A 25,726-nucleotide genomic window follows, 5' to 3' on the forward strand; every position below is an offset into this window, starting at 1 on the left:
CTGAACTTTGCATGTCTACTTGTCTGCCTAACAATTCACCCTGAATCAAAGCAGACCAGGTGATGTTTGTATGTAGCTCTGTGGCATGGACACAGACTCATACATGGACACATACACTCAAGCCGTAAGTGTATGTGAACATAACATAATGCATACACATGGCATTTATATGCATACAGTTCCATGTTGTTGCTAACCAGACATGTGTTTATTTACACTATCTTCCTCCATCTCTGAGTCATGCCAGGACTACAATTTTTTTTTTTTATTTTGGGGGGAAAAACCTAATGTGATTTCCTGCCTGTAATGGAGTCAGCCTTGGCAATCTGAAAGCAAATAGCTTTAAGGTCCTGAGACTTACTGCAATTAGTGCTATCTATTAATAGTTAGAAAGTCTTACTTCTGTATGGTGTCACCTGCTACGTAGTAGTAAGCGCGAAGACAATTCTGTATGAAGGTTGTTGCATTGAACGCAGACTTTGCCGCTGAATATCTTGGTGCGGGTCTCTGTTTTCGTTAGAGCTAAAAAGGGAATGGGCTTGTACTATAGTGCCCCTGCATTATCTCATCATCGTTCCTCTGGCAAAAGGAGTCAATCTGTATTTGTGAGTGCGTGCAGACTGTTGCTGTGTACAAGAAGTGTGATGATTATATGTGTTAGCATATAATTGGTGGGACTAAACAAATAGCCCATGATTTTCAAGGCATTGCATCATCCTGGTTTGTCATGTGTACCTTCAGTTTCTGCCTCAGTGGGTTCTTCTCACCTCTCCTATGCTATGCAGGCCCTGCCCTTGGGGGTTCAGCTTTTGCTTCCTATAATCTCTTTGTAGGTGATCGCATCCAAACCTGTGGCTACAACCATCTTCTCTATTTTGATATCTCCAAATAAGCCTCTCCTCAATTGACTTCTCCAAATGCTGGGTCCTAAATCCTGTCTCTGACCTCCTTACTGACTGTCTTAACTTTTTGTTCCTGTTTTGAACAAAACCAGTCATACTCTTGTCTAGTAAATATTATTTTCTCCACTGTTCCCTCAACCATTGACAGCAACCACCATGCTCCTGTTAAGTTACCGTTACTTTCGTGTCCCTTGCTTTGCACTTCTGTGCTGCATTCAGAGTCCATACTTTTTGTGATTGTCCATACTCCTAAATAATTTCCATGCTTTTCTTGGGCATTCTTTTGAATCTTCATCTCATTCTTTCTGATGTCCTGATACCTTGTTTCAAGTCAGTACAGAGACAACTGGAAGGGGACCATCTCCACTGTCTGGCACTGTGTACAAATCTCCTTCCCAATGCACTTATACTTTGAATTTCTGTATGGCTCTGCTCCTCATACCTAAAGTGTCTCTCCTTTCCCTCTTGAGACCCTACACATCTGTTTGATTTGTTTGTTCTGGCCTCTTACATCTCCTTCTCCCTGCAGACACCTGGGTGCTGTCAGTAATCTAGCCTTAGTCCCATGTTTAGCAATGCCATTTTTATCCATGTTTAAAAAAAAAAAAAAAAATCCTTTGTAAGCTGGTCTATGGGCTGTGAATCCATCCAAGAAAATGTTCTGCTATTAAACCAATTTTAAGAGAACAGGCTCCTGGGAGTGTGCATCATCTGCATATCTTGCAAAGAATTAATTGTTGTTAAAACGTTATGTTCCAAAGACAAGTCAGTGCTTTGTAGCACCTGCATCCCATGCTGTCTCTATAGGTTCCTGATGCTTCACTTTGGCTTGTGAATAAGTCTGAGTATGAGAGTGAGCCTGTTCAACTCTGGATTCATTCACACATGCTCAGGTTACTCCTGTGAGTGAACGTGGATATGATTTGAGCCTGTGCTTGACTGCTTTTTTGTGCAGTAGTCCTGCTTTTGTTTCGTTTTTAGGACTGTTGTGCATATAGTGAGATATTTCATTTTTTTGTTTAATTGATTAAGAGGCTCCCTTTAGTCTCTATTGTGAATTCATGACTTGAACATTTCACTTTAAATCTGTGTTGGAACATTAATGCTAAAAAATCACTTAAAAGAAGTTAAATATCTATCTTGCTACTTTACCTATTTTGAAATTGATAGCTTTTGTATATACTTATTAAAAATGTTGTTTTCAATCATTTTGAAAATGTGATTGAAAGTAGTCACCTACCACTTTTTGCCCCAGAATCCTTCCTCAATACATAAAAGCTTGTATATTAATGATATTCCAAGTTATGTGGTGTGGAAAATAGCTGCTTACTATTATTAGCAGGTCTCAAGTGTCTCCACGCCTAGTAGCTTGACTCAGTGGTGTGCTGCCACACAGTTTAGTAACCTAAGCCAGTACATTGAATTTACAGCATATTCAGTAACTAATCAGTCCCTTTACAGAAGCTACATTAATCTTCTTGTTCTTTGTTTTACCTTGTGTTTCTGTAGCAGTTACATGTGTAACTTAGATCACAGCCCAGTATTACTGGGCTGACAAGCACACAGTGAGTAGGCCTGTCTGGGGAAAAAAAATATATGGAAGAGTTTTTCACCAGAAAACTAGTCAGGTTGAAATGCAACTGTGTCAGTAGTAACAAGAAAATGTCTCAATAAATCATTTCAACTTTCTGTCTTTGTTACCAAAACATTTCAAAATTATCTTTTCATTGCAATGTTTATATTAGATTACAGGCTGAACTGAAAATATTTTATTTTATGATGTAGCTGTTATAAATAATATTGTATGGTATATAGCTTCATTATTAGTAAAGTACAAGGATGTAATTTTTCCAAATTTAGAATTGGGTGGGGAGGATTTTAATACATGGGAAAATTTGAGAGTTGGGCTTTTTGTTCTGATTTGGAAAGAAAACACTATTCAGTGTCTGAATTTCCCCCAGAACCTGGCTTCCATGCCTCAGACTCTGTCCCATGCCTGTTTGCAACCTATTCGCTTGAGGGGATAAGGAGAGCATGGTTTTGCCAAAGAATTGGGATGCAGAGAGATTAAGAGCCATGTTCAGACTCCTTAAGCTCCTGTACATACACAATAATAGGTATTGCAGAGTCAGGCATCTCTGAAGGTGCCTAGAGAGTGATTTAGAGGCTCAGAGCTCTGGTTACACTGAAAAGTAGTGGAAGAGGAAGAAAGACCTGAGTTTCTGTCAGTGCCCATAACCACATGATGATACATCTACTATGAGGAAGGAGAACCTTGTGTAAGTGTTGTGTGCACTACTGCTGCTCAAAGTACAGTCCTTGCTAAAACGAAGAGTTGAGCCTAGGGAGTGCCCAATCCCTTCCCTTGCAGGGAAGCGACTCAGTGCTACCCACTGCAAATAGGTTTTGGCCACTGAAGTCAAACATGCAACAGTTCCCTGGTGTTCCCCAGGGACTCCAATGAAGGCATGTAGGTTTTGGGGTGCTCTGGTTCCTTTCTCTGCTCTGTCTCATGCTCTCTCTGTGACCTTCCAAGGTGCTTAGTCTCTGTTCTACAGTTTCCCAAACATGGGAAAGACAACACTGTTCTTCCCTAACAGAGGTGCTGCAGACAGAAATCCGGTGCTGCAGACAGAAATCCATGGATGCCTGAAAGCTGCTGCAATTTTACACTGATGTTTTTTAAAGAAAAACATAGGGAGAAATGCTGTCTCTTATATTGTGGCTTTTTTGGAGTGTAAAGTACTGAGCTGTGCTCCTTACTGCTTGTGTAATTGTGGGCACTCGAAAGACACTTAGATACAATGGGGAACATCTGCTTTCACCTTGTACTTTGGAGTGAGGGTGCAGTTTGGAAATGAATCTATCAATCATCCCAGCATAGCATGGTTTTGTTCTTATTGTAGAGTGATCTCAGATTGTGTGAACTAGATTTGTTTTGGATGAAATGAAACCAAAAGCTGCACTCCAGTTGTGCACTCCAGATGCTGGTGGCATTCAGCCTGTGGGAGCAGACTAGATCTACTTTGAAGTAAAGCCCCCACGGCGCACGTAATGTGGATACTGGGCCCTCTCTACCATCTGTTCTGTTCTACAGACCTGCTTCCACTGAGCTGCACTATTTGATAACATTGGCACAGCTGATAAAGCCACACAACTTTTACAAATTAATTCAAATCTCAAATAGGAGCTGTTTAGCAAATGAAAGATCATGTTTATAAATTTGCGTTCTTAATGATTTGCCAGACCTGATCAGACCTCACGTTCAGTCAGTCCAATATTCTCTCTCCAACCATAGCTAATACTAGATGTTACACAGGAGGGTGCAAGAAATTTTGCTGTGGAAAGAAAGTTGATTAGCCTGCCTGGGAAAGTTCGTCTAACCCAGAAGTGAAGAGTTAGAGATCTTGAATTCTGAAACATGAGGGTTTCTGTCTCCTCTGAAATCATCCACAAGACTGGATGTACTTGTTACTGGTATCATGGTCATTTTTAGGAGGCTTCACAGTGAGTTTGGTGCATTAAACAGATCCAGGTCAACACTGTTCTGAGGTTTGGCTATTGCTTTAAAGAATAAGAGAGCAAAGAATTGTTCTTGATATAAAACTGTGAGTAGCTCCCTGTTTCATGTTTAATAAGTTAGGAATCTAGTCTACTTAAATTTATTTACTTCCTCCTGAGAGTGCAAGCTCTTCCTCCCTGGCTGGGCTTGTCATAGTGCTCAGTGAAATACTGAGAGGCTGCACAGTTGCAGCTCTCTTGGTTGCTTTGTTTTGCTCTGGCAGTGATGCCAGGCAAAATTTACAGTTTGTAATACATGGACTAACTGTTTTTATTAATGCGGATGAGTTCTGAGTCTGTTCATAAGTGTTTTCCTGTTGTTTGCAGGGGACAGATTGTATGCCATGCTTGTTCTCTGAGCTGCCCTGTGATCATTATAGCTATGGGCAGGGTCATTTAAACCAGCTGCACTGGGCTAACTGTCTGCTCTGTGAAATGAGCCATTGTTCTGGATCCCATTAGCTTGTTTATTTCTGCTGTGCTTTGGGTGGGATGGTCTGCTTGGGAGACCTTTAACTGAGCATCAGGGAGTATTGCACAGTCAAATGATTTGGAGATAGGAAAGCATTTTTAATAATGCTTAACACTGCTGCTTGAATCATTGGGCAAGGCTGTTTGGGAATGCACAAAAATTTGGTGAGGCAGGTGATGGCAGGGGCAGTAGCATTTAGTGAAGCCTCATGGGTAAGGCCGGCTAACCTGGAGGTGGGCAAAGGTTCAGCTCAAACTTGTGTCCACTGCTTATGAACTTGCTGTCTGGGTCTTCCAAGCACAAGCTTTCCGCTATGATTGCACTGAGCTTTCTAGGGAGCCCACATTGGGGTGGATGTACTGCCTTGTGACATCTCTCCCAGTCTTCTCCAGTAGTAATTGTTTCTTCTGCTTCCATTAGTCCACACACCTGTCACTATGGGTGGCAAATCTAATCAAAGTTAACCATTTCTTATTTTGGGGAAAAGAGTTCAGACCCCGAGTTTTTCCAGGATGAGGAAATCTGGTGCTGCAACTCTCTCTACTTAAGCCCTGAGAGGGTAGCAAACTGTTTCTTGATCAAACCCAAGCAGTCTTGAAGCTTCTGTCATACAGCTGCCCTGCTGCACCCCAACTCTGCTATTGCAAAACCCCTTCCCTGTCTGGCTTGCAACACCCCTTGCTATTTCAGTACAAGCTCTACATTCTCTTTGCTGGTTCATGGTATGCAGCCTCTCCTGCTGTATCCTTCAGACCCAACTGAAAGACCCTCTGCTAGTCATCTCCCATTCCAATTTATGTTTATATGTATCTTCTCAAATAAAGTCTTTGCTACTCAGTGTGATTCATAACTAAGGCATATTTCTACAAATAGACTAGTACCTTAATTCACCTGTGGTTTATCTATAGAGCAAAGTGGTGGTACCAAATGCTAACAAATGTTTTGCTCATTTAAACCATCTTGTGTCAGTAACAGTATTGGTGAAGACGTGATAGCACAGGCTTTAATGTATGCTGGAAGCTGGAGGATGTGCCAAGATCTGTGGAGTGCTTGCACTTTGCTTAGTGGAACCTGCCTGTGTTGTCTCTGAGGATACTGCTCCTGGTGTCTGCTAAGTCAAGCATGCTGCACTCCGTCCTTCCTTTTCCTGTGGGGATCCGCCCTTCATCTCTTTGGTCACGTTTTGTGAGGATGTGCTGAGAATGATGGTACTGGAGGAACTGAAGGTGTGAAGATTCATTTGCAGAGAATTTAAGCCTCCAGCAGGGATTGGAAAGTGGTAATGCATTTGTAATGGACACACTCTACTGAATTAAATATTCTTCTTTTGGTTTAGGCACTGGAAAGTGACTATGTCAGTGCACACCTCCATCGCTGGATAGATCTGATTTTTGGCCACAAGCAACATGGCTCAGCTGCGGTGGAGGCAGTTAACACCTATCACCCTTACTTCTACGGAGACAAGATGGACCTCAACAACATTAAAGATCCTCTGATTAAGAGCACCATCCTGGGTTTCATCAGCAACTTTGGACAGATACCAAAGCAGGTACCGTTTTATCATGAGAGTAGAGAGCATAATTTATTTTGATCTTGTAGTATTTCAACTGGAAAGCAAGAATAGAAATTTAAATCAGAGACATTTTCTGATTTAAATCTGCTGAAAGATGGGCTATAGACTTCTCCATATTGTGTACTACATCAGTATGCACCCACATACATGTGTGTGATTCCACTTTCTAATCATTCTGTTCCTGATGTATGCCATAGAGCTGCGGCATCAAATCTGTGTTCTGCTCCTTCAGTACAGTCACATGAGTAACCACTAGTCTGGGAATGGGTACAGTCAAATAAAAGCAGCTCAAAGTCTCACCTATACTTTTCTCTCTTCTGAATCATAAGATTAGCTTCCTATCTCTGTGAGGAAGGGATGTAGTCTGACGAAAATGTAATCAGGGTAAGATTTTATTTTAATGAAGAGGTTCATGTACGACAGTCCTGGAGTCTATGATTAAGGATTTAAACAGATGTCTCTCCTGCATGATCTGGCAAATAGAGATTAATTTTTCAATGCCATTCATTTGTTCTAGCTCTTCACAAAACCACATCCATCCAGGAATGCCCAAGGGAAAAGTTCATCAGGAAGAGAGACTGTGCTCTCCCTTCACTCAAGTGGAATTCTTCCTCCCTTTTTGAGCAGCCTGCAAAATCTGAAGCTCTCGCCAGTTACAATAAAAGGTGCCGCAGGGGCTGTGCTCCATTTTCTGAGCTAATAAGTGCAGAATTCTTGGATGGGGTGAATCTGGATTTTCAAGAGCACAAAAATAGTCACACAGCTTTGTATGAGTTGGTACAATCAAGATCCCTTCTGCCAGTTGTTGTTTGTGTATGTGTGTATTGTGAGTGGGCATTGAAAACACTCAAATACTCAGGAGAAATCTTGAAACTTCTGTTGTAGAGTTCAGAACAGATATTTTCTATAAGACACCTAAACGTTTTCTCTCTTCTACATTCTGAATATGTTAAATTGAAACATAAAGCTCACTGTTTTCCATTCTCATTCTCTCTTTTTATATTCAACAGCAAAGTAAATACTGTCTTTCTCCACTTCTTGATCTTCAAATCTTTTCTTTTTCTTCACCTTTTTCTTAGTCTGTTACTTTTCTTATCATGAAGAAGCCTGGAAAATTTCAGTGTGTCTACTTTTTCATCCCACGGTGGTGGTCTTTACATCACACATCTTGGTGGGGACAGTGGGTTCCCGTAGCTGTACTACAGAGGCAGTTGGTGACATGCCCGGCATCCTCTGTAGTGCATGGCATCAGGCAGTCTGCCAATGAAAAGGAGCTTAATGACACTGCTGTTAAACCCCCTCGTTTGGAGCATGTCACTCCCTCTGCATGGATTTATGTGGTTCATTGGAGAGGAGCGTTTCCACTGTTCTGTCTGGGATCTCAGTTGTAGAGTGGAATTCTGTCTGTGGGCCTGGCCACGGCACTGAGCCTAGTTGTGGGACTTGCCAGCCCCACCACACAAGCTGTGCAAGGAGGAAAGTTAACATAAGTGCTCTAAAACAAACAGAATTAAATATGTTCTCTGTCTTGTCAGACTATCCCAAAGGAGCTATTGGGCACATTGTTCATACTGAGAAAGGCATTCTGGCTGTCGAAAAAAATAAAGTTTTGATTCCTCCTCTTTGGAGCAAAACATTCTGCTGGGGATTTGAAGACTTCACCTGCTGCTTTGGCAGCTATGGGTCTGAGAAGGTAAATAAGAGAAAGTCTAAGCACTCCAGAAATAAATTACATGTGTGGGTTTTGGCTGGTTTGGGCACCCATTTCAGAGGCTGTTGGGGAGCTGATTTCAGAGGATGCTGTACAGTACTTTCTCACAGTCAAGCTTCTTGAGGAATCTCAAGTTGGATATCCCAACAGAGTACAAAGTCATTCTACACTGCTGAAAAATGTGGCATTTCCCCTCTAAATTATCTCAAGTTTTCCTTCCAGTGACTGTGTTGTCCATCAAAATGAAGAAGAAACCCCATTTCATAGGTTGTAAGGACAATACAAGGTCTCCTGGCCACTGAATGGAAATTTCATTGTGCAGAACTTTCTGCTGGAGTTAAGATAGGACCATCTGTCAATTCCCCTCTGGCTCCCAAGCTTAGCCCAGTGCATTCATTCAAAATAATAATGTCTTCTATTCTAGAAAGTTAATACCCTTACTTCTTTGCTGTTAAAAATCAATGGTCTGTGTCATCACACTGCTTGTTAGGGCACTTGACAGATCCAGTGTCTTACCCTACCACAAACACACTGATTTTTTTATGTGTTTGGGGCAATGTTATGAGACACAAAGACATCTGAGTTAGCTTGGGTACCAGAATAGCAGAATACATCATTCAGCAATGACTTGGGTATTTGTGCAAGCCACATCATTATGTTTTTACAGACATACTCACAGTCAATGGAAGTGAAAAAGCCATGAGATGTATTTTACTTTCTGCTCCCTGTATAAAATTATTGAGAGTTTTCTCCATTGATTTCAATTAAAATCAGTGCTTAGCAATTCATAGTGCTGCTGTAGGTATAAATTATTTGTTTTGTCTCTTCAAAAGTCAGGGTGTCACTGAGCCTAGTGACACTGAGCATAGCGAGTGTGATACACAGTCACTAGGAGAAGTAGCTGGGAGTCCAACTTGAGTTCTCTCTGGGTCAACAGTGCCTCTGGACATGAGCTTAAAAGAAATTTTTGTCCTCATTGTAAGTGGGTAAAGGTTTGTTTTGTCTGTGGTATGGTTTTTGTAGATGTGCCATCCAGCTCCACCAGAATCGCTAGCACCATAGCATTGTCCCCATTGTGTGGGAGAGAGCTAATGCAGAATGTGAGCAGAAAGATGTTTGTGCTGTAATTGTAGCAATGTGTAATAGACCTGACCTTGGTTTAGGCAGGTTTGGGTGCTGCTAACAGGGCCGTTGGCACAGAATGGAATTTAGTGCTTTGGCTTTTGGCTTTTCAATCCAAGTAAGAGGAGGGTTGCAGAGCCTGGCACTAACTCTGTTAGCAGTGGCCGTCACAGCCTGAGCTTTCTTTTTAATCTACATTGAATGTTTGCATTGTGTCACTATATGGTGGCAGAATGAGCTTGCCTGAAGTTATGTAGGAAGTCTGTGGCACAAGAGGGATTGGGACTCAGGTCTCCTAAGACATAAGACACTGACCCTTGTCCAGCCTTCCTGTTTGGTCCCTGGAGGATGGCACAGCTTCATGCAGCCACAGCCTGTGCATGTACATATTATGCAGCTGTGCTGTGGCATAGAGACTGGTTAAGATGAGCTTTTCTTTCCTGGATTTGAAGAAATGGAGGCTCAATTCTGAAAATTGAGTCTGCCATTTGATTAATAAATGCATGGTACCACCAGATGCGCATTTGACTTAAAGCTGCTTTCTTGTACAGAACGTGACTACATTCGAGTGCATGGCAGACTGGGGAAAGTGCCTCTGCGCTGTGTGTCCTTCAGCAACTACCATAATCACATCTGGAACAAGCTCGGTTGTGTGTGTCTGGGAACTTTCCTTGGTCAAGGACAAAGTGAAATGTCTAAACTTGAGACAGGTCAGTACTGTGGCTCTTTTGCTATAGAAACTTAATGAAAACCAAAAGATTAGTTTCTTTCTCTCAGATGACTGGCAAAGGAAACACCTTTGGGTGAATCAAGAAGGCAGAAAAAACCCAATAATCAGCAGTATCATGTGACAGCCTGTTATCAGGTCAGGAGCTGATAATATGCCTTATACCCACAGCTTATAGTTATGAACTCTGCTTGTTTGGTTTTTTTTTTCCCCTTTGGTAGCATTTCCAAAGTTTATCATGATCAAAGAAACAGTGAAGATAAGATATATGCTCTCCTCACTTGAAGTGCAGCCAACCCTTGGATTATTTTCAAAAACCAGTATCACCTGGAGGTGTTCATAGTTCTTTTTGAGCTGCTACAGCAATGGACAGGATCTCCAAAACACCCTGCGAACTTAGCTGATGGAGATGAAGGCTCAGCTGGGCAAAGTTCTTGATTCTTTTCTCTCAACTTGAATTCAGAACATAAAAGGTTTATCTGTCACTCCATGAGGTAGAGATGCATCCAATAAGAATGATATAGTTTGTGTCCTCATTGTCCAAAGTCCTTTAGTGGTTGTTGATTTGGAGCTCATCTATCGTCATCAAACAGCTGTATAAATGCTATTTCATTTACAAAAGTGAATTCTCATGCAAGATTTGTGTGGTTCAGCGATGGTGAGTTCTCAGCTTTACAAGTAAAGCTAGAGTAGGCCTCTATCATATCTGAAAGGCAGCATGGGACCCTTTTTCCCTAAGAAATCAAGAGACAGAAAACACTCTGCTACTTTTAGGGAAACTAATAAAGGGTTCACTGATCAGCAAGGTCTTCAAGTGTTAGAAGCTGCTTCTGTTCATTTGCTCTGGAGGGATATTCAGACGATATTTCAGTGCTTTCCATACCCTGAGCCAAAACATATTTTATTTGTCGTTAAACAATGTGAAAACTTCAATGTCTGTTGGGATGCCAGAGAATTATTTAGATCTTCATTTATCTGAAATACTTGTGTGTTGAAATTAGGGGGGGAACTGTGTTTAGAGCAGTCTCTCTTCTGAGGTTTATGATGTTTCCTGCTTGAGAAGAAGTCAGAAATATGAGACAAGATCTTCAGTGATGACCTTTTAATCCAGCTGGTTATTATTCCAAACCAGTACATGGACATAGAAATGGAAGAAATAGCAGTAGAGAAAAGCATAAGCGGTAATCTTCATCAACATCAAAATGATACCAGTCAGGGGTCAGTTTAAGTTTCAGGCAACTGTTTGAAGAGGCTGTCTTTTATCTCCAATATAATGCCTTTCTCTTTAACAATCTAAAATCAGCTTTGCTGATATGTTCCACTGTGATTAATCTGGTATTACCCAAAGTCCACAAAGTGGCATGAGATCATGCAATGACAAATTCTGTATTTTTTCCTTCTCTTTGCTAGCAGAGGCTTTTTTTTATGACTGTCTGGCATAGATGTAAATTTGAACTATGGTTCTAAATGTCTTCCAGTGAATTACTTGCTGCTTTCATGTAATTCACTGCTTCATGGTGGCTGCTTTTTCTGCTGAACAAAAAAATTGTATCATCTTTCCTGAGAGAGTGAGCTTTGCTTAAGTAAAGCTGATGTGCTATAAAGTGGATGCTATTCACTTACCAGCTGTCTCATGGGACTGACACATTCTGGTTTGGAATGTAGTAAAGTACAGAAACTATATTTCAGCAGAAAAAGTCACTTTTCCCTCTCTAGCAGGGGCTGCTTCCACAATTTTGTGGAACACTAAAGATTGAGCATAATAGCCCCAGTATTGATCCATGCAATTTACCAGTTCCCTCAGTGTTCATGAGCAGAGCTATCCATGCGATCCAGCCCCCAGAATTTCTGGGTGTCGTGGTTTAACCCCAGCCAGCAACTAAGCCCCACACAGCCGCTCGCTCACTCCCCCCCGGTGGGATGGGGGAGAGAATCGGAAGGGTAAAAGTGAGACAACTCGTGGGTTGAGATAAAGACAGTTTAATAAGTAAAGCAAAAGCCGTGCATGCAAGCAAAGCGAAACAAGGAATTTATTCACTCCTTCCCATGGGCAGGCAGGTGTTCAGCCATCTCCAGGAAAGCAGGGCTCCATCACGCGTAACGGTTACTTGGGAAGACAAACGCCATCACTCCGAACGTCCCCCCCTTCCTTCTTCTTCCCCCAGCTTTGTATGCTGAGCATGACGTCATATGGTGTGGGATATCCCTTGGGTCAGTTCGGGTCAGCTGTCCCGGCTGTGCCCCCTCCCAACTTCTTGTGCACCCCCAGCCTGCTCGCTGGTGGGGTGGGGTGAGAGGCAGAAAAGGCCTTGACTCTGTGTCAGCACTGCTCAGCAGTAACTGAAACACCCCTGTGTTATCAACACTGTTTCCAGCACAAATCCAAAACACAGCCCCATACTAGCTGCTGTGAAGAAAATTAACTCTATCCCAGCCAAAACCAGCACAACTGGGCCAAATGAAACACTAGACTGGGAGAAGCATCTGGGCAAGCTGTGCTGTCTGCCACACAGACCTCCCAGGGAGGTGTTGAGTGTAGCTGTGAAGTCTCTGTGTCCATGTCAGCCAGTTAAGTTGGATGGTCAAACTTGGTTTAAGTTTTCATAGACTAAGCATTCCTGCAGTGAAACTGGTCGTCTTTTTTGTCTTTTCATATTTGTGTATTTACTCTGGAGATAGGCCTCACAGTTCCTTCTGCAGATATGCTGCAGGATATTTCCCATTAAGGGAAAACCTACCAGTCTTTATAGAGCAATTATGAGAAGATGGCAGAGAGCTAAAAGCATGCGACTGTTTTTGCATGAATATGCATTGAGACACTGGTGGATTGAAGCTGAGATTATAACTGGGCTCAGGTCTAGCCCTCTCTTCCACATTCAGCTTGTATTTAAAGCACTTCATTGCCAGGTAGGATCTTTCTAGGTTAAAAAAAGAAAAAAAGGGTTTTATTAAAACTTGTGCAGGAGCTTAGCTTGGCTTGGCAGTTTGGATGCTGTCACAGTGGGTATGTTTTCTTTCATGCTTTGGAGGAAGGAGAGGAAATTTGGAGCCCTTGAACCTGCCTTTTCGCAGCCCTTTTTGCAGAGATCTTGTGCAGTTCTCGAGCATAAGCACTGGGTTATGCCCAGTCCTTTGTAAAGAGACTTCAGCCAGTCCAAAGCTATTGCTGAGCCTCCTTTTCTGTGCTCAGTTGAGAGTGTTTCTGACCTCTGAAAACCACTGTTGGAGACACCATTTTGTGCCAGTATTTTTAGTTGACAGTTCTTGTGAGTGGAATAAATCACAAGCTGAAATTCATCCCTTCCAGTTGCAGGTCACCTTCAGTAGTACATAGCCTGCTGCAGCTCAGCTTCTTCACCAGTGGATTAATGTTTGAATACTGTTGTCCTAGTAACCTTGGCAAGTGGCAGCACATGTTAGCCAGCAAGAGTTCAGTCTCGCAGTCACACGCTGGAAAAGAGTACGAGATACGTTTGCAAAAATCATCCGGGACATGTGGCTCTCCTGCTCCATGCTGAACTGAGACAGACCCTGAAGATGTGCTAATTATGTCATGTAGAGAAAGCCAGCAGGGAATATGCACTTACTGTTAAAACCAACATTAAAACTGGTGGGTCTGATTTTTCCCAGTAAGGCAGCTAAAAATTGAGCCCTGAAAGGCCTTTAGGAAAGCTGCGAAGGACTTTTCTCTGTTGCCCTACAGGCTTTACTTTCATTGGTAGTTATACAGCAGAAATGTATGCTGCTGTCACTCGAGAATGCTGCATTAAACAATTGTCATCAGTATACTTCTATCCATGATTTCTATTTGTGCTATTAAATTGCCTAAAGTGTAGTCTTTTTTATGAAACTGTTTAAGGCTAACTTAAACTGGGCACTCTCTAGAACCTATTAAAAAAAAAAAAAAGTTGGATAATGATTAAAGAGAAAGGAATTCATATATGGTTTTAAAGCAAAAATTATCCCCAAATGCTGTTTTTCTTCTTAACTAGAATTGGAAAAATATTAGTACTTGTTCAGAAAAACAGAAAGAAAAGACTGGGGAAGGTCACTGAAATACAACCTGATAAGTTTTGTTACAAAATGTTTTTTTAAATACTGAGAAATAGTAATTTCCAAGCATAAATTTTATTTAAAACTGCATGGACTGAAGTGAAAAATGATGTTTTGCTGCTGAGCACAGAGCACTGTCGTAGAGTCTGAAATGTATGCCAAGGACTCTGAGTTAGCGTGCAGCTTGGGGCAAATCATTTAATCTCTTGGAGACTCATCTTTCCTCAACCATGAGTTGAGATCAAGGATGCTTCTATAAGATCCTTTGGGATTTCTCCCTCATACCTTTTTCAGTTGTCCAAAGAATGACTAGGTTGCTTGTTCTTACTAAGCAAATGACAGTAGGACTGTGGTTCCCTAGTAAAGCAGGCACCCGCTGCTGTGGTTTATTGGCTGCTTTTTCCCCCGCAGGCTTTGTATGGGCACACTCAGGCAGTGACCTGCCTTGCTGCATCCGTGACCTACAGCATCTTCGTGAGTGGATCCGATGACAGAACCTGCATCATTTGGGACCTGAACCAGCTGACGTACATAAACCAGCTTCCTGCCCACAAGGCAAGCCTCTGTTCTGTTGCCATCAACAATTCAACAGTAAGATCTTCATTTATCATCTTTCTTCTGATGTATCCATGAACATTTCATGATAATTTAATGGGTGCTCTTCCCAACATAAAAACATCCTGAGAGTCTGATACATTGATTTTTTTTCTTTCTACAGAGATTGCTAATAGTGTTCTTAATGACGAGAGGCGAGCACTAAAAGCAACATCTTAGACTGAGTAGCTAAGTAGAAGCATCTTTGGATGGGTAGATAGCAGGATTAAACAACTTTTAGTTTACAGAGCATGAAGTATTACCGTAGAAGCTCCTGGATTTGGCTCACTCATAACCTTATTGCTTCCATTATTTCATTAATTTCTCCTGACATTCATGCAGCAGAGCCATGTCAGCTGAGACATGTTAGACCTCAGTCTGCCGCCTCAGCTGACAACTTCCTTACACCTTTGCGGTTACAATGTTGGCTTTACTTTCCCTTCTGCTCTCAGGTGCAGGGGGGGCTCTTGATAGCAGTGAGTGTAAGTCTGTTGTGGTCTGTGCCTGGCCAGAATTGCATGCATGTTGATAGGAAAATATTCTGTATTGGATTTTACTAGAAGCACTCCGGATAAGATTTTTTTCCAACCTTCTACCTCCCAAAAATGTTGCTTGCACATTTGTATTTTCTATCTCTGTTAATATACTAGAGCAGGATTCCAGCTGCTCAGACAGTTCAAGGTTGGGTCCAGTACCAGAGCTTGTACCAAGAGAGGCAAAATTGAGTTCATTGCAGTAAGAAACCAGGCAGACATTCTCTGTGCAAAAATAGCCATCTCATATCAGAGCTTTATTAACTATTCAGTCTGATGGTTAGTAATTGAGGGTGGGAATTAAGTAGTCTGTTCAGTGCCAGCTCAGCTCCCAGCCCCAGGGGTCCTGGTTAGTGTCAAATGGCCAGTGGCTTCAGCAGGCCAGTTCAGAATACCCTGGTGGTCCCTTATGAAGTCAGCTGAAGCAGTGCCATGCATTCAGAAATGAGTGGGTGGGCTGGCACAGACCATGGGCTTGACACCCCAAGAGAATGGAGTCCTCTCCTTTCTATGTACCAGCCCACCATTGACAGTAGCCTTTTTAGTTGGTAGCTCATCTTCTGGAGCTTCAAAAACGAGATGGTCTGTGCCAGGAACAGTCTGGTGGTTGATCCAAGAGCAGTTCTCCAGCTTGTTGGAGTGCAAATGGTTAAACTGATTGGACAACAGTCTGCAGAAAGGCTCATTTAAAAGAGGAAAAACCTTAGGAAAGTATGACTGAAACTTCAAGGGAAAAAAAGATGAAGGGGGTCCATATGTTGTGGATGAAAAAATTATTTTTGACGTTAGCAGAACAGGATGTTTAATTCTGAAATGTGTTTTTGTTTAAATTTTCTATATATATTTATATATTATAACATGAAGATACAAACAAAATGTTTCCATTGTGCTAAATTAAGTATTTTGATTGACACAAAAGTACATGTTTGGTAACAAGGTTTTTTCCTGGAAAATTCAGAATGTTTTGAAGCAAAGTTTTGGAGGGAACAAATTTCTGAACCACATACTTTTCTGTGAAATAAGAACCCTGTGCAGCTCTCTGTTATGTGATTGTTGGTTTTCATATTTGCTTGAGCATCTAGAAGCTCCATTTATAGATCCAAACCTCATGATGTTTGTATCACGTAGACACAAAATAAAAAGACTGTCCCAAAAAGTTTATAAGCTAAGGAGGATCGTAAAAGCTTGCTGTAACTCATGATTTCAGTTAGTTTTAAATCCCTGGTCTAGACTTGAAAAACACTGTAGATCACTACCAAATGCCTGGACATAATGTACTCTCATGCAGATAAGGTAGCTGATATTTAATCTCTTTAATTATTGGCAACTCTGTTTCAAATGTGCTATCCTTGTTTTATCTTCAGAATTGTGCCCTGCAGTGTGAAGAGCCCTGGTCCCAAATCAGGCAGGGGTGAAATATGGGGTTAGCTGATTTAAACCAGATGCATGCTGCTAATTTAAGGGCACGCTGGCCTTTGCCAGAATCAGATGACTTTGCTGATGGTGTTCTATTTAGCTGGTTCTTAGTAGGCATCAAGGGTGGAAAGGTTAGGTGGAATTTCAATTAGTAACTTGACCAAAATGCACTTTTGATAAGATCATTTAAACTTGCAGCATTGGCTCTTGGTTCTGTGTGTTTCTTGCCCCTAAGGGGTTACCTGTGTATCTGCTCCTTACGTGCAGTCTGTGGTAAAGACTATGCACCTGCACGGAAGGGAGAGGAGAGGAGAGATTCAGTTGCAAAGGATGTTCTCTGCATCAGAAGTGCAGCTCACTGAATGCTGAGCTGGTCATTGGTCAAATGCAAAACACAGTCTAAAAATGCGATGACGTTAAGCTCCCTGTGAGGGGCAGAGGAGGATTGTGAAATCACCAAAGGCTTCGCAGCTAAGCAGGTGAACACCGTGTCCTTGTTTAAGAGAACGCTTATTTGTAAAACTTAAAAGAGCACTAGTCCTGGCCCAGAACCTGTGCTAGGCATTGCCTGTGCACAGTCCCTGTCCCTGACAGTAGCTAGGTCAGTCTGCCAGTCTGCTTTTCTACTAAAAGCCTGGATTTTCTGGAAAATAGAAAGGGAACATTTAGAGAAATGTTTTAATTTAAAAACTGCAAAAAAACCCTTTGTTTCTGCATTATCTTGCTAAACCTGAGACAGTTGTCTTGGGTTTCTACAATGTAAAAATGTCAGAATTTTTCATGAGAAAAAAATGTCATCTTTTACTATCTCTGGTTTAAATCATCTGCCCAGTAGCAAAACAAAGGTCCAGAATTTAAGTCAGAGCAACTCTGTAATTCATAATCAGCACTTAAGAGCTGTGAGGAGGATGAGTGTAGAATCTTGAAACGTTGCCTCTTGCTTTGTTACAGGGTGCTATTATCTCTTGTGCTGGATCTTACCTATATCTGTGGACAGTCAATGGCCAGCTTCTTGCAAGCATTAACACCACCTGTAGCCCCGAAAGCCGTATTGTTTGCTGCTGCTTTGCTGAAGTGATGGACTGGGACACACGCAGCATCATCATCACAGGAAGCACAGATGGAGTGGTGAGGGTAGGTAGATGGGGGAGAGGAAAGGGAATCCTGATTCACTGTAGACCAGAGACAAAATTTTGCATCCTAAATGGAGGGACAGAACTACTAAAAGCCCATGCCACTTTCTTAACAGGGCAGCACAGGGCAGAAGCTGAAAATCAGAGTAGAATATTTGCTTCCTATCAACTTTTATCCTCCTGAATAGAGGAGTCTTTGCCATTCAGGAAGAGTTTTGAAAATGTGCTTTTCATTCTGGTGTGGTTTTGAAAGCAAAAATTGTGTTGCCCATCGGAAATATGTTTGAGTCTGGTTTCTGAGAGTTGGTTCATAGCTCAGTTTATTAAGTCATACTTTCTCAGGAGCAGGAATTCACTGCTGGTTCCGCCTCCAGTCTGGTGGGAGAGCTTCCTGGCTTACTGGGATCCTCGTTAGCGTGTCAGCCCAGCAACCCCACCAGCTCCCAGCATACATTTCTCCAGTATGATGCCCTGCAGCACTGTGGCGGAGGGAGAGACAACTGTGAAATCCTATTCTGATGTTAGAAGTCCAATTTTCACCCCTTGCTGGGAAGCAGACAGCCACATCTCTCTCTTGTTGCATTGTTATAATCCATGCTTTTTCCATTTTTATCTCCTTGCTGGCACAGCTGTGGAAGACTGAATACACCAATACCCCAGGCCAAGCTGATGGACTGAGACCGCGGAGAGGTGCGATGGAAGAGCCAGGCAACACGGGTATGACCACAGGGTGGGCTGTGAACAGCTGTGTGACTGTGCGCTGCAGACCTTGTTTGGTTGTGAGGAAGAAGAGGGTGTGTGAGCACAGTGGTGTGAAGAGGAGATGGTGCAGGTAACTGGTGCAGTGTTACCGTAACCAGCAGCAGCAGTAGTGGGTAGCCACTGCCCTGAGCCACCAGTCTCAAGAGCGCATCCTGCCTGGATGAAGCCGAAAGCTTCTTCATAGGCTCTGTGATGGGTTCTGTCAAGCTTGATAGACTACCTTTCTGCATAAACCTATGAAACTAATCAACTTTCCTGTCTCCAGAAAGCCCATTCCCTTGGCACCTCTGCTGATGGCCTGTACTAAAGTATTGTGGCACAATGTCAGAGTGGGCAGTGCCCGATCCTGCCCTGGGATGGAACAAGGAAGTTTGTTGCCTTTGCCACCTTAAATGAGGTCAGAGGCCCTTCAAACTGGTGGGAGGCCAGTAGCAGGCCCTAGTGCATGGAACTGTTTATTCAAGGCTGTGCCAAGCTGAAGCTGATACCCTGGAGTTTTCGCAGAGCTGAGCTTAATAAGACGATGGGGCTACGGTGCTGACTGGGATTAAAAACAACTCAAACTCACTTCTCTGTTCTAACAAATACAGGAGCTGAAACCTGCCAGGGAGCTTTAAAGGCACATCCTAAATAGCACAGCTTGCTTCTCTTCGCAGCACATTTTATGAGAGAAAGGAATTGTGGTGTTAGTATGTATAATTTACACCACTTATTTGCTGTGATTCTCATTACAGACGTTCTCTATTACTTCAATTTTAGGCACACAATTTGCATAAATAGAGCTATAGGTGTAACATCTGCATAAAAAGATACACAGTAATTGGGCATTACCACTGAGACCTTCAGAAGTGCTGTTCATGTAACTTGGCATCTACATTACTTAGATTGCTATGTGACAATATTTATACATACAGAGGCATATTGGAGATGCCAAACCAGATGCCCATCTGACCTTTTGTCGCATCTCTGAGAGTAGCTAGAGCCAGATGCTTCTAGGGAAGGTGAAAGAACACCAGAGATGCCAGATGTGAAATACTCTGGCTGTGATAGCTACATATTTGGTTTCATTGTGGTCTCTGATCAGATTGCTGTAAATCAAAGCAAAAGACTTAACATTCCTTCTAAAATCCTAGTAGTATTATGTGGTCATTTTGTAGATTCTTTTTACATGTACAAACCTCCAATTTGTTTTAAGAATTTCCTAAATTTTTGCCCGCAACTTCCTGTGGCATTTATTTCCATGTCCTATTTAGTCAGGTACAATTGCATAGGAATGTCTTTGAGCAAACTGAGATTTTTAGCTATTTTAAAAATTTACATCTTAAACAGTTCCCCGAGCTAGGACTTAAAAGCTGCCCATGGGAGCACAGCAGAATACTCCTGTTTGTGCCTTTTTCAGAGGATCATAAAAGAAGACAAACATTGACCAGGCATCTGGTGATGTGTAGACACACACGCCTGTTCACACATAAGTATAAGGACGCATGTTCTCAGATGCATAAAGCAGCGGCGTTTGTTAATAAAGAGTTGAGAGGTGTAATCAAAGCTGTGACAAGCTCCCTTAAACTGTTCAGATGACTTCAGAATTATTTTAAATGGCCAAATATTCCCACATCTCATTGTAGGCATTAAAGAAAATAAAATTAATACAAAACACAGTCATTAAAAAGACCAAAGTAACTATGATTGAGTTATGTTGTTAGGTATGTGTGTATGTGAAATGTTCTCAGCATTTAATTATTGGTTCTGTTATGAGCAGATTTAGATAAGTTGATAATACCAGGGCTTTATGTAATTTCTTTTTACTAGGCAATTATGGGCTGTATTATATCCTGGCAGCAAGGTATTGTGGGGCATCTTATTAAGCATAGAGCCAGTGAAAACTGATGAACAATTTTGCTGAACTAGGCATGCAATTTAGAAAGCAATAATACACAAATCCAATTTAGCACACAATTGATACAGCCGCACGTCAGCACATGTAACTATCATAGCCACAAATTAAATTGGGATGGGCCTATTTTGCAACAGCATAGGCTGAGATTAAATATATTTGTTCCCAACTTAACAACTTGCTGACCGTAAATAATAACAATCCCATCCATGCTGCCCCCAGACACTTTCTAAATATTTATTTTTAAACCACGCGACAGGTAACAAGTGTGGAAAACATCTTGTTCTCTGTCGGGAACTGAATCCCAGCCTTGCCTTGACTGGAAAACCAAGTAAGACCAGCCCAGCAGTGACAGCGCTGGCGGTATCCAGGTACTGTCCTCCCCTTCGCATTGCGGCCGGTGCCCGGCAGAGGGCACCGCGCCAGCCTCGGGCTCTCCCCCGCTCCGCCCTGCGCCGGCAGGTTCTGTTATTTTATTCTGAACTTTGTATTGCTGCTGGGGTTTTGTCTCGTTGTTGTTGTTCCTAAAATCTCCGTCGAACCGCCCTGTCTTAGCCAACTGCAGTCACTCTGGGAGCCGGCCTGGCTGACTCCGTTAAGTGAAGGATGTGGGGATAGTCAGTGGTCAGATAGGAGACAACCCAGGAGAAATAGCAGCTTTCGGTGGGAATAGTTGTAGAGATCAGTAGCTGCTACACTGTCTCTGCACCACAGAAAAACTGCTATCCTAGGAGTTGCTGGAGATGCTATCTCCTTAAAATGTAAACAGGAAGTTTTGGGGCAAAAGACAACTTTGTTGTTAAACTCGACTTAGTTTGCACAGCCAGCAGTACTTTAGTTTACTCAGTCTCCCTCCTGCAGCTTCATCTGGCTGTAATATTTGTTGTTATCCCCTACCCCAGGAAGTTACAATGTATTGTAAAACAGTTGCTGTCTTTCCAAAAGTGTTGACATTTTGATAGTTGCTAAAATGATTCCTATATTTTGCATGCTCAGATTTAGAGCACTTTGAGCGTGATGCTTATATGCATTGAAAGTGGGAAAGTTTGGCGGGGAGGGTTACTTTCATTAGTGTTGATGGCACTGCATGCAGCAGAGATTTCAGTGGCTGAGCCCATGACGTTATGTGCTAACAAGTCTGAATTCTGAATCTAGCCAGCAGATTTAATTAATGTTTTGTGGATTCTCAGGATCAGTGAAGGGTAAGAGCTCCTGATCTGGCTAGATTGTCCACAACTAACCCACTGAACTCCAGAAAAGTTTGGATCTGATTCTAAATTCAGTCTTTGAAGTATGAATCTTTGTCTACTCTATATCATTGTTCATCAAATTTAACATTAAAGATAACCTGCTCCCTTGAATGCTGCATCCTCCCAATTGCTAGACATACAGGAGAAAGTCTTAATCCTATTTGCGTCTTGTTCTTAAACGTTTTTCTCTTCTTCTTTCTTTCTCAAGAAATTCCTCCAAGCTCCTAGTCGGTGATGACTGGGGAAGAGTCTGCTGCTGGTCTGTGGATGGGTAGGAAGAAATAGCCAAGAACTCTTGTTTTTTCGCCTTTTGGATGGAGAGAAAATTACCCTTCAAAGCATGAAAGAGTCAGAGAAACTGGAAGCCTATGGTGGGGGACTGAATCTCAAAGTTGTTGTTGAACTGACCCTGCAGTCAACTCGGATTGAAATTAAAGAATGGACTCCAAAATTATGAGAGAGACACTGACAGACGTGCACATAGACAATGAGATTTTGCAGTATTTGTCCTGGGAAAACTTTTGTATTTTAAATGTTATTTTAGATACTGAATTTGGCATAATACATTGTATTTCACAAATAATAGCTAGCAAATAAAACTGCCTTGATTATGCCAAAGAGCAATGTAGCTTAATAAAATTAGCATATTCTAATTTTAATACCATGAGAGCAGAAAATGCTGAGGCTTCAAACAGATGTTAAGTGAGTTTGTTGTAGTATCTTTCTTCTTATTACCATAGTATGTTAATATCCCCATTCCTACTCTTCCTCCTTCCCTGAATCTGCATGAAAATGCATGCATGCCTTCTGAAAAGCTATTTTGTTTGCAAAGTGAAGGTAGGAATTCCCAGAATGACAGTGGTGCCTTTATCCAGCCCCACCGTGAACACGTGTTATGGTGCAATCTTTAGTTTCCTAATTTCTGACTCGTTTTTTTCATAGTGAGCAAGGCAGGTAAAATGCATGGAACGGGTGAGGATGAAGATTTGACACAGCTGGTCAATATATTCTTTCATTCTCCTCCTTCACTGCCTTCTTTCCTAGCCTTGTCCCGATGTTCTCTGGAGTATCAGTATATGAGACATACTTCAGGATTTACCTTCGCAATCACTCTGCATGGTAGAAGTGGGTATTTGTGGTACAAGAAAGCTGAGGCCATAGTGTAATAAATTTAAGTGCCATTTGTGTCCCTAGTGGAGATGGAGAAAGTGTGAAAAATCAAGCTCCTTAACATTTTATGAGAATTTGAAGGAGCTAAACTGATAACTTAACTCCCCCTCTCCCCTGCCTCTCCTTGACCTGGTAAAGAAATTGTGTATCTTGCACACGGAAGGGCTGCGTAGCCACTTAGGCAGAGCAGCTTCCTGAACACCACAGACTGGGTCAGGGCAAGAGCCAGGATGAAGACGAAGGACATTGTGGCCATGAAGGCCCTTGTGTTCATACTACCAAACACACCCCTGAACAGACAGAGCCAGGAGACTTCTCTGATTTCCACTGCACTGGGACTGGTTAGCACTGCACGAGTGAAGCCCTGTGTGTGCTGCACTGGACAGCCAGATTGAGGAACCTGAGGAACTGCTATATGCTAAAACCTTGGTGCTAGAGACTTGCCAGTGTCATTAGGAAGAATCTGGAGTAGAAGACAGGTTTTTACCAGTCTTCCTCTAACTACACCATCAACTTTCTTCTTCCTGTAAGGCACTCTTGTTCATGACTCTTCCTTTGAATTATGTTGCTGAATGAGCAAGAATTCCTATGGCAAACAGCTTCTTTCCTTACAGAGTGCTGAGACATGTACCCCCGCAACCCACCCTGCAGCTCGGTCTAACCTCCACAGTGAGTGAGGTAATTGCCTGTGGAAAATGTAGTAATTAGAGGCTAACTCATGATGCAGACATACAATGAAGGCTGCATTATGTCTGCACAGATGACCTGGCTGGTTATCCTTTCTAACCTCCGAGTATGTGACTTGATGACTCAGATACTATCCTTTCTGTGCTCAGTGAAACATATGCTGAAAACAGGCCAAAACACACCAATGTTTTTGCAATCAAAGTAACCCTGTGGAGCAAAGGTGGACCACGCCCATCTTTCCTTTTCCTGAGGACTGGGGAAAGGTCAATTGTCATAGAATTCAACAAAATTAAGTATACTACTTCTTTTCTCTTCCCTCTCTGCACATTCCTTAAAAATAAGCTGTGATTTGGATACACGGACAGCAAGACTTGGAGTCCTGTCAACTGTGAATACAGCTTTGCTGAACCATGATAAAGGTGATTAAGAGCAATGAAAGAAGCTCACTACCTGTGTTTTCATTTGGCTAGTAGGCCTCTTGATAGCTTGCTAATTGTGTCTCCTCCTTTAACCTTTTCATGCAGCCTGTCTTTGCCTATAGCAGATACTCCCTTTCCTAGAGCTGGCACTGGCACCTACTTTGCAGCCTGGACAGCAGCACTAATGGTTCCAGTGCTCTAGACATCAGCCTGACTTTGTTTGGTATAAGAAGAGGCCAGCTGTTGGCTAGCCATGCATGCATTTGACAGGCTCATCTCCTTGTGCTCAACATCAGTTCTCTTACATCTTCAAGAGAAGGACGAGGTGCATCAGCTGTTGTTTTGGATCACAGAGAACAAATCCAGAGTGTGCATGTGTGAACGGAAGCCAGCAGGTTAAGAATGAATGCCTTCCTGAGTCAAGCTTGTTCTAATGTTCAAGGAGTTGTAATTTGGGAGAACATAAAAGGCAAATGGATAGAAATGGGTTGCAGTTTCCTCCTGGTGAAAATTCTGATTAGGAGTGAGTTGCTATACAACAGTGTTTGGTTGAGAAGGTTTTGGTTTCTTCTCTAGCTCTAGAGGATTTTTCCCCGGAGTCATAAGTCATGGAAAGAAATGCATACTGTGAGTACCAAAAGCACCACTCCTTGCTTGCAGAGTTAAGGCACAAATGTAAGCATGTTGCAGTCGTCAGATTTCCTAGGTCTGATACAGCCAGGTGTTCAACAGTGGTAGAATGCTACCTGGTCATTTTTCTGCAGGCAAGTCTCTGTGACATTAAGTTTTTGCTGGAGACTTGTAATATATGGTTGAACAATTAACTGAAACCAACCCTCTTACAAGCACCTACTTTTATATTTGTGTTGGTCTCCTGTGTATTTGGTAAATGATGAATGTCCATGAAATTCTGTCAGCGCTAGATGTGGAGGTAGCTTTCACTGACACATAGACAAGGCTTGGTGCTAGCTCAGGGGCAGTAGTGGTACCTACTTGGTGCGTATCTTGATGTGATACTGGTTCTCTAATGGCCTCATGGGATGTAGGGGTAGCAGATCTAGAATATGCTTGAAAAATTAAGCAAGTAGAGCAATTCCACAGCAAATACTTTCAGCGTAACTCCATTGTTACTGTAAGTGGCACAGTGCGAACATCACCAGAGTGTTGTAATTATCTCAGAACCAACTTTTACAAGGGGTAAGTAGCTCAGGGTGAGAATTACCCTTAAAAGAAATCCAATCCCATTAGGATAAGAAATGCAGAAATAAGGCACAGTCTTAACTCTGCCTTGTAGGGAAACCAAGAAGAGAAATGTGAAACAGCACAACCTTTATGTGACTTTAAAAATCAGTTTAATCTAATAGAGGACCATAAACCCTAAAATGCCTTAATCACACTTATTTGGTTATTGCACAGACCATCTTGCTTCCTTTTTCAGCAATAGAAGTCTTATAAATGTTACAGTGAGCATTAAATACTGTCTGATTTCTGTAGGTTTCTGTTGGCTAATAAACGCTAGTGAAGCAATATTTGCAGAGCTGCCTGTGCACTGCAGGGCCTTTGCATCCTCATAAAAAAGAATTTGCTCAAGCCTTTTTTGAGAAATCCATGCAAACCAATCTGTAACTCCCCCAGGAAAGTGTCCCTGTGATTGTTACCATGTGCTACTGTTCCCAAGTCCTTTTCATACAGGGATGTCAAAGCTTGTTACAAGAGGGTATTGGTAAGATCATCATCTCATTCAGGA

General features: G+C 42.1%; 1 protein-coding gene across 1 annotated transcript in view; it reads left to right on the plus strand.

Moving 5' to 3' along the window:
* Positions 1-22,362, plus strand: part of WDFY4 (WDFY family member 4) — a 141,872-nt gene extending 119,510 nt beyond the window's left edge. Inside the window, exons 53-61 of the mRNA XM_076338685.1 lie at positions 6,272-6,484; positions 7,026-7,173; positions 8,044-8,201; positions 9,893-10,051; positions 14,533-14,712; positions 17,616-17,798; positions 18,427-18,514; positions 20,713-20,824; positions 21,912-22,362. Coding sequence (XP_076194800.1) covers positions 6,272-6,484; positions 7,026-7,173; positions 8,044-8,201; positions 9,893-10,051; positions 14,533-14,712; positions 17,616-17,798; positions 18,427-18,514; positions 20,713-20,824; positions 21,912-21,978 — 1,308 coding nt within the window. The 3' untranslated portion in view covers positions 21,979-22,362. The remainder of the gene's footprint in view (positions 1-6,271; positions 6,485-7,025; positions 7,174-8,043; positions 8,202-9,892; positions 10,052-14,532; positions 14,713-17,615; positions 17,799-18,426; positions 18,515-20,712; positions 20,825-21,911) is intronic.
* The last annotated feature ends 3,364 nt before the right edge of the window (positions 22,363-25,726 follow it).

The sequence above is a fragment of the Aptenodytes patagonicus genome, chromosome 5, assembly GCF_965638725.1.
Source record: "Aptenodytes patagonicus chromosome 5, bAptPat1.pri.cur, whole genome shotgun sequence".
Classification (NCBI taxonomy): Eukaryota; Metazoa; Chordata; class Aves; order Sphenisciformes; family Spheniscidae; genus Aptenodytes; species Aptenodytes patagonicus.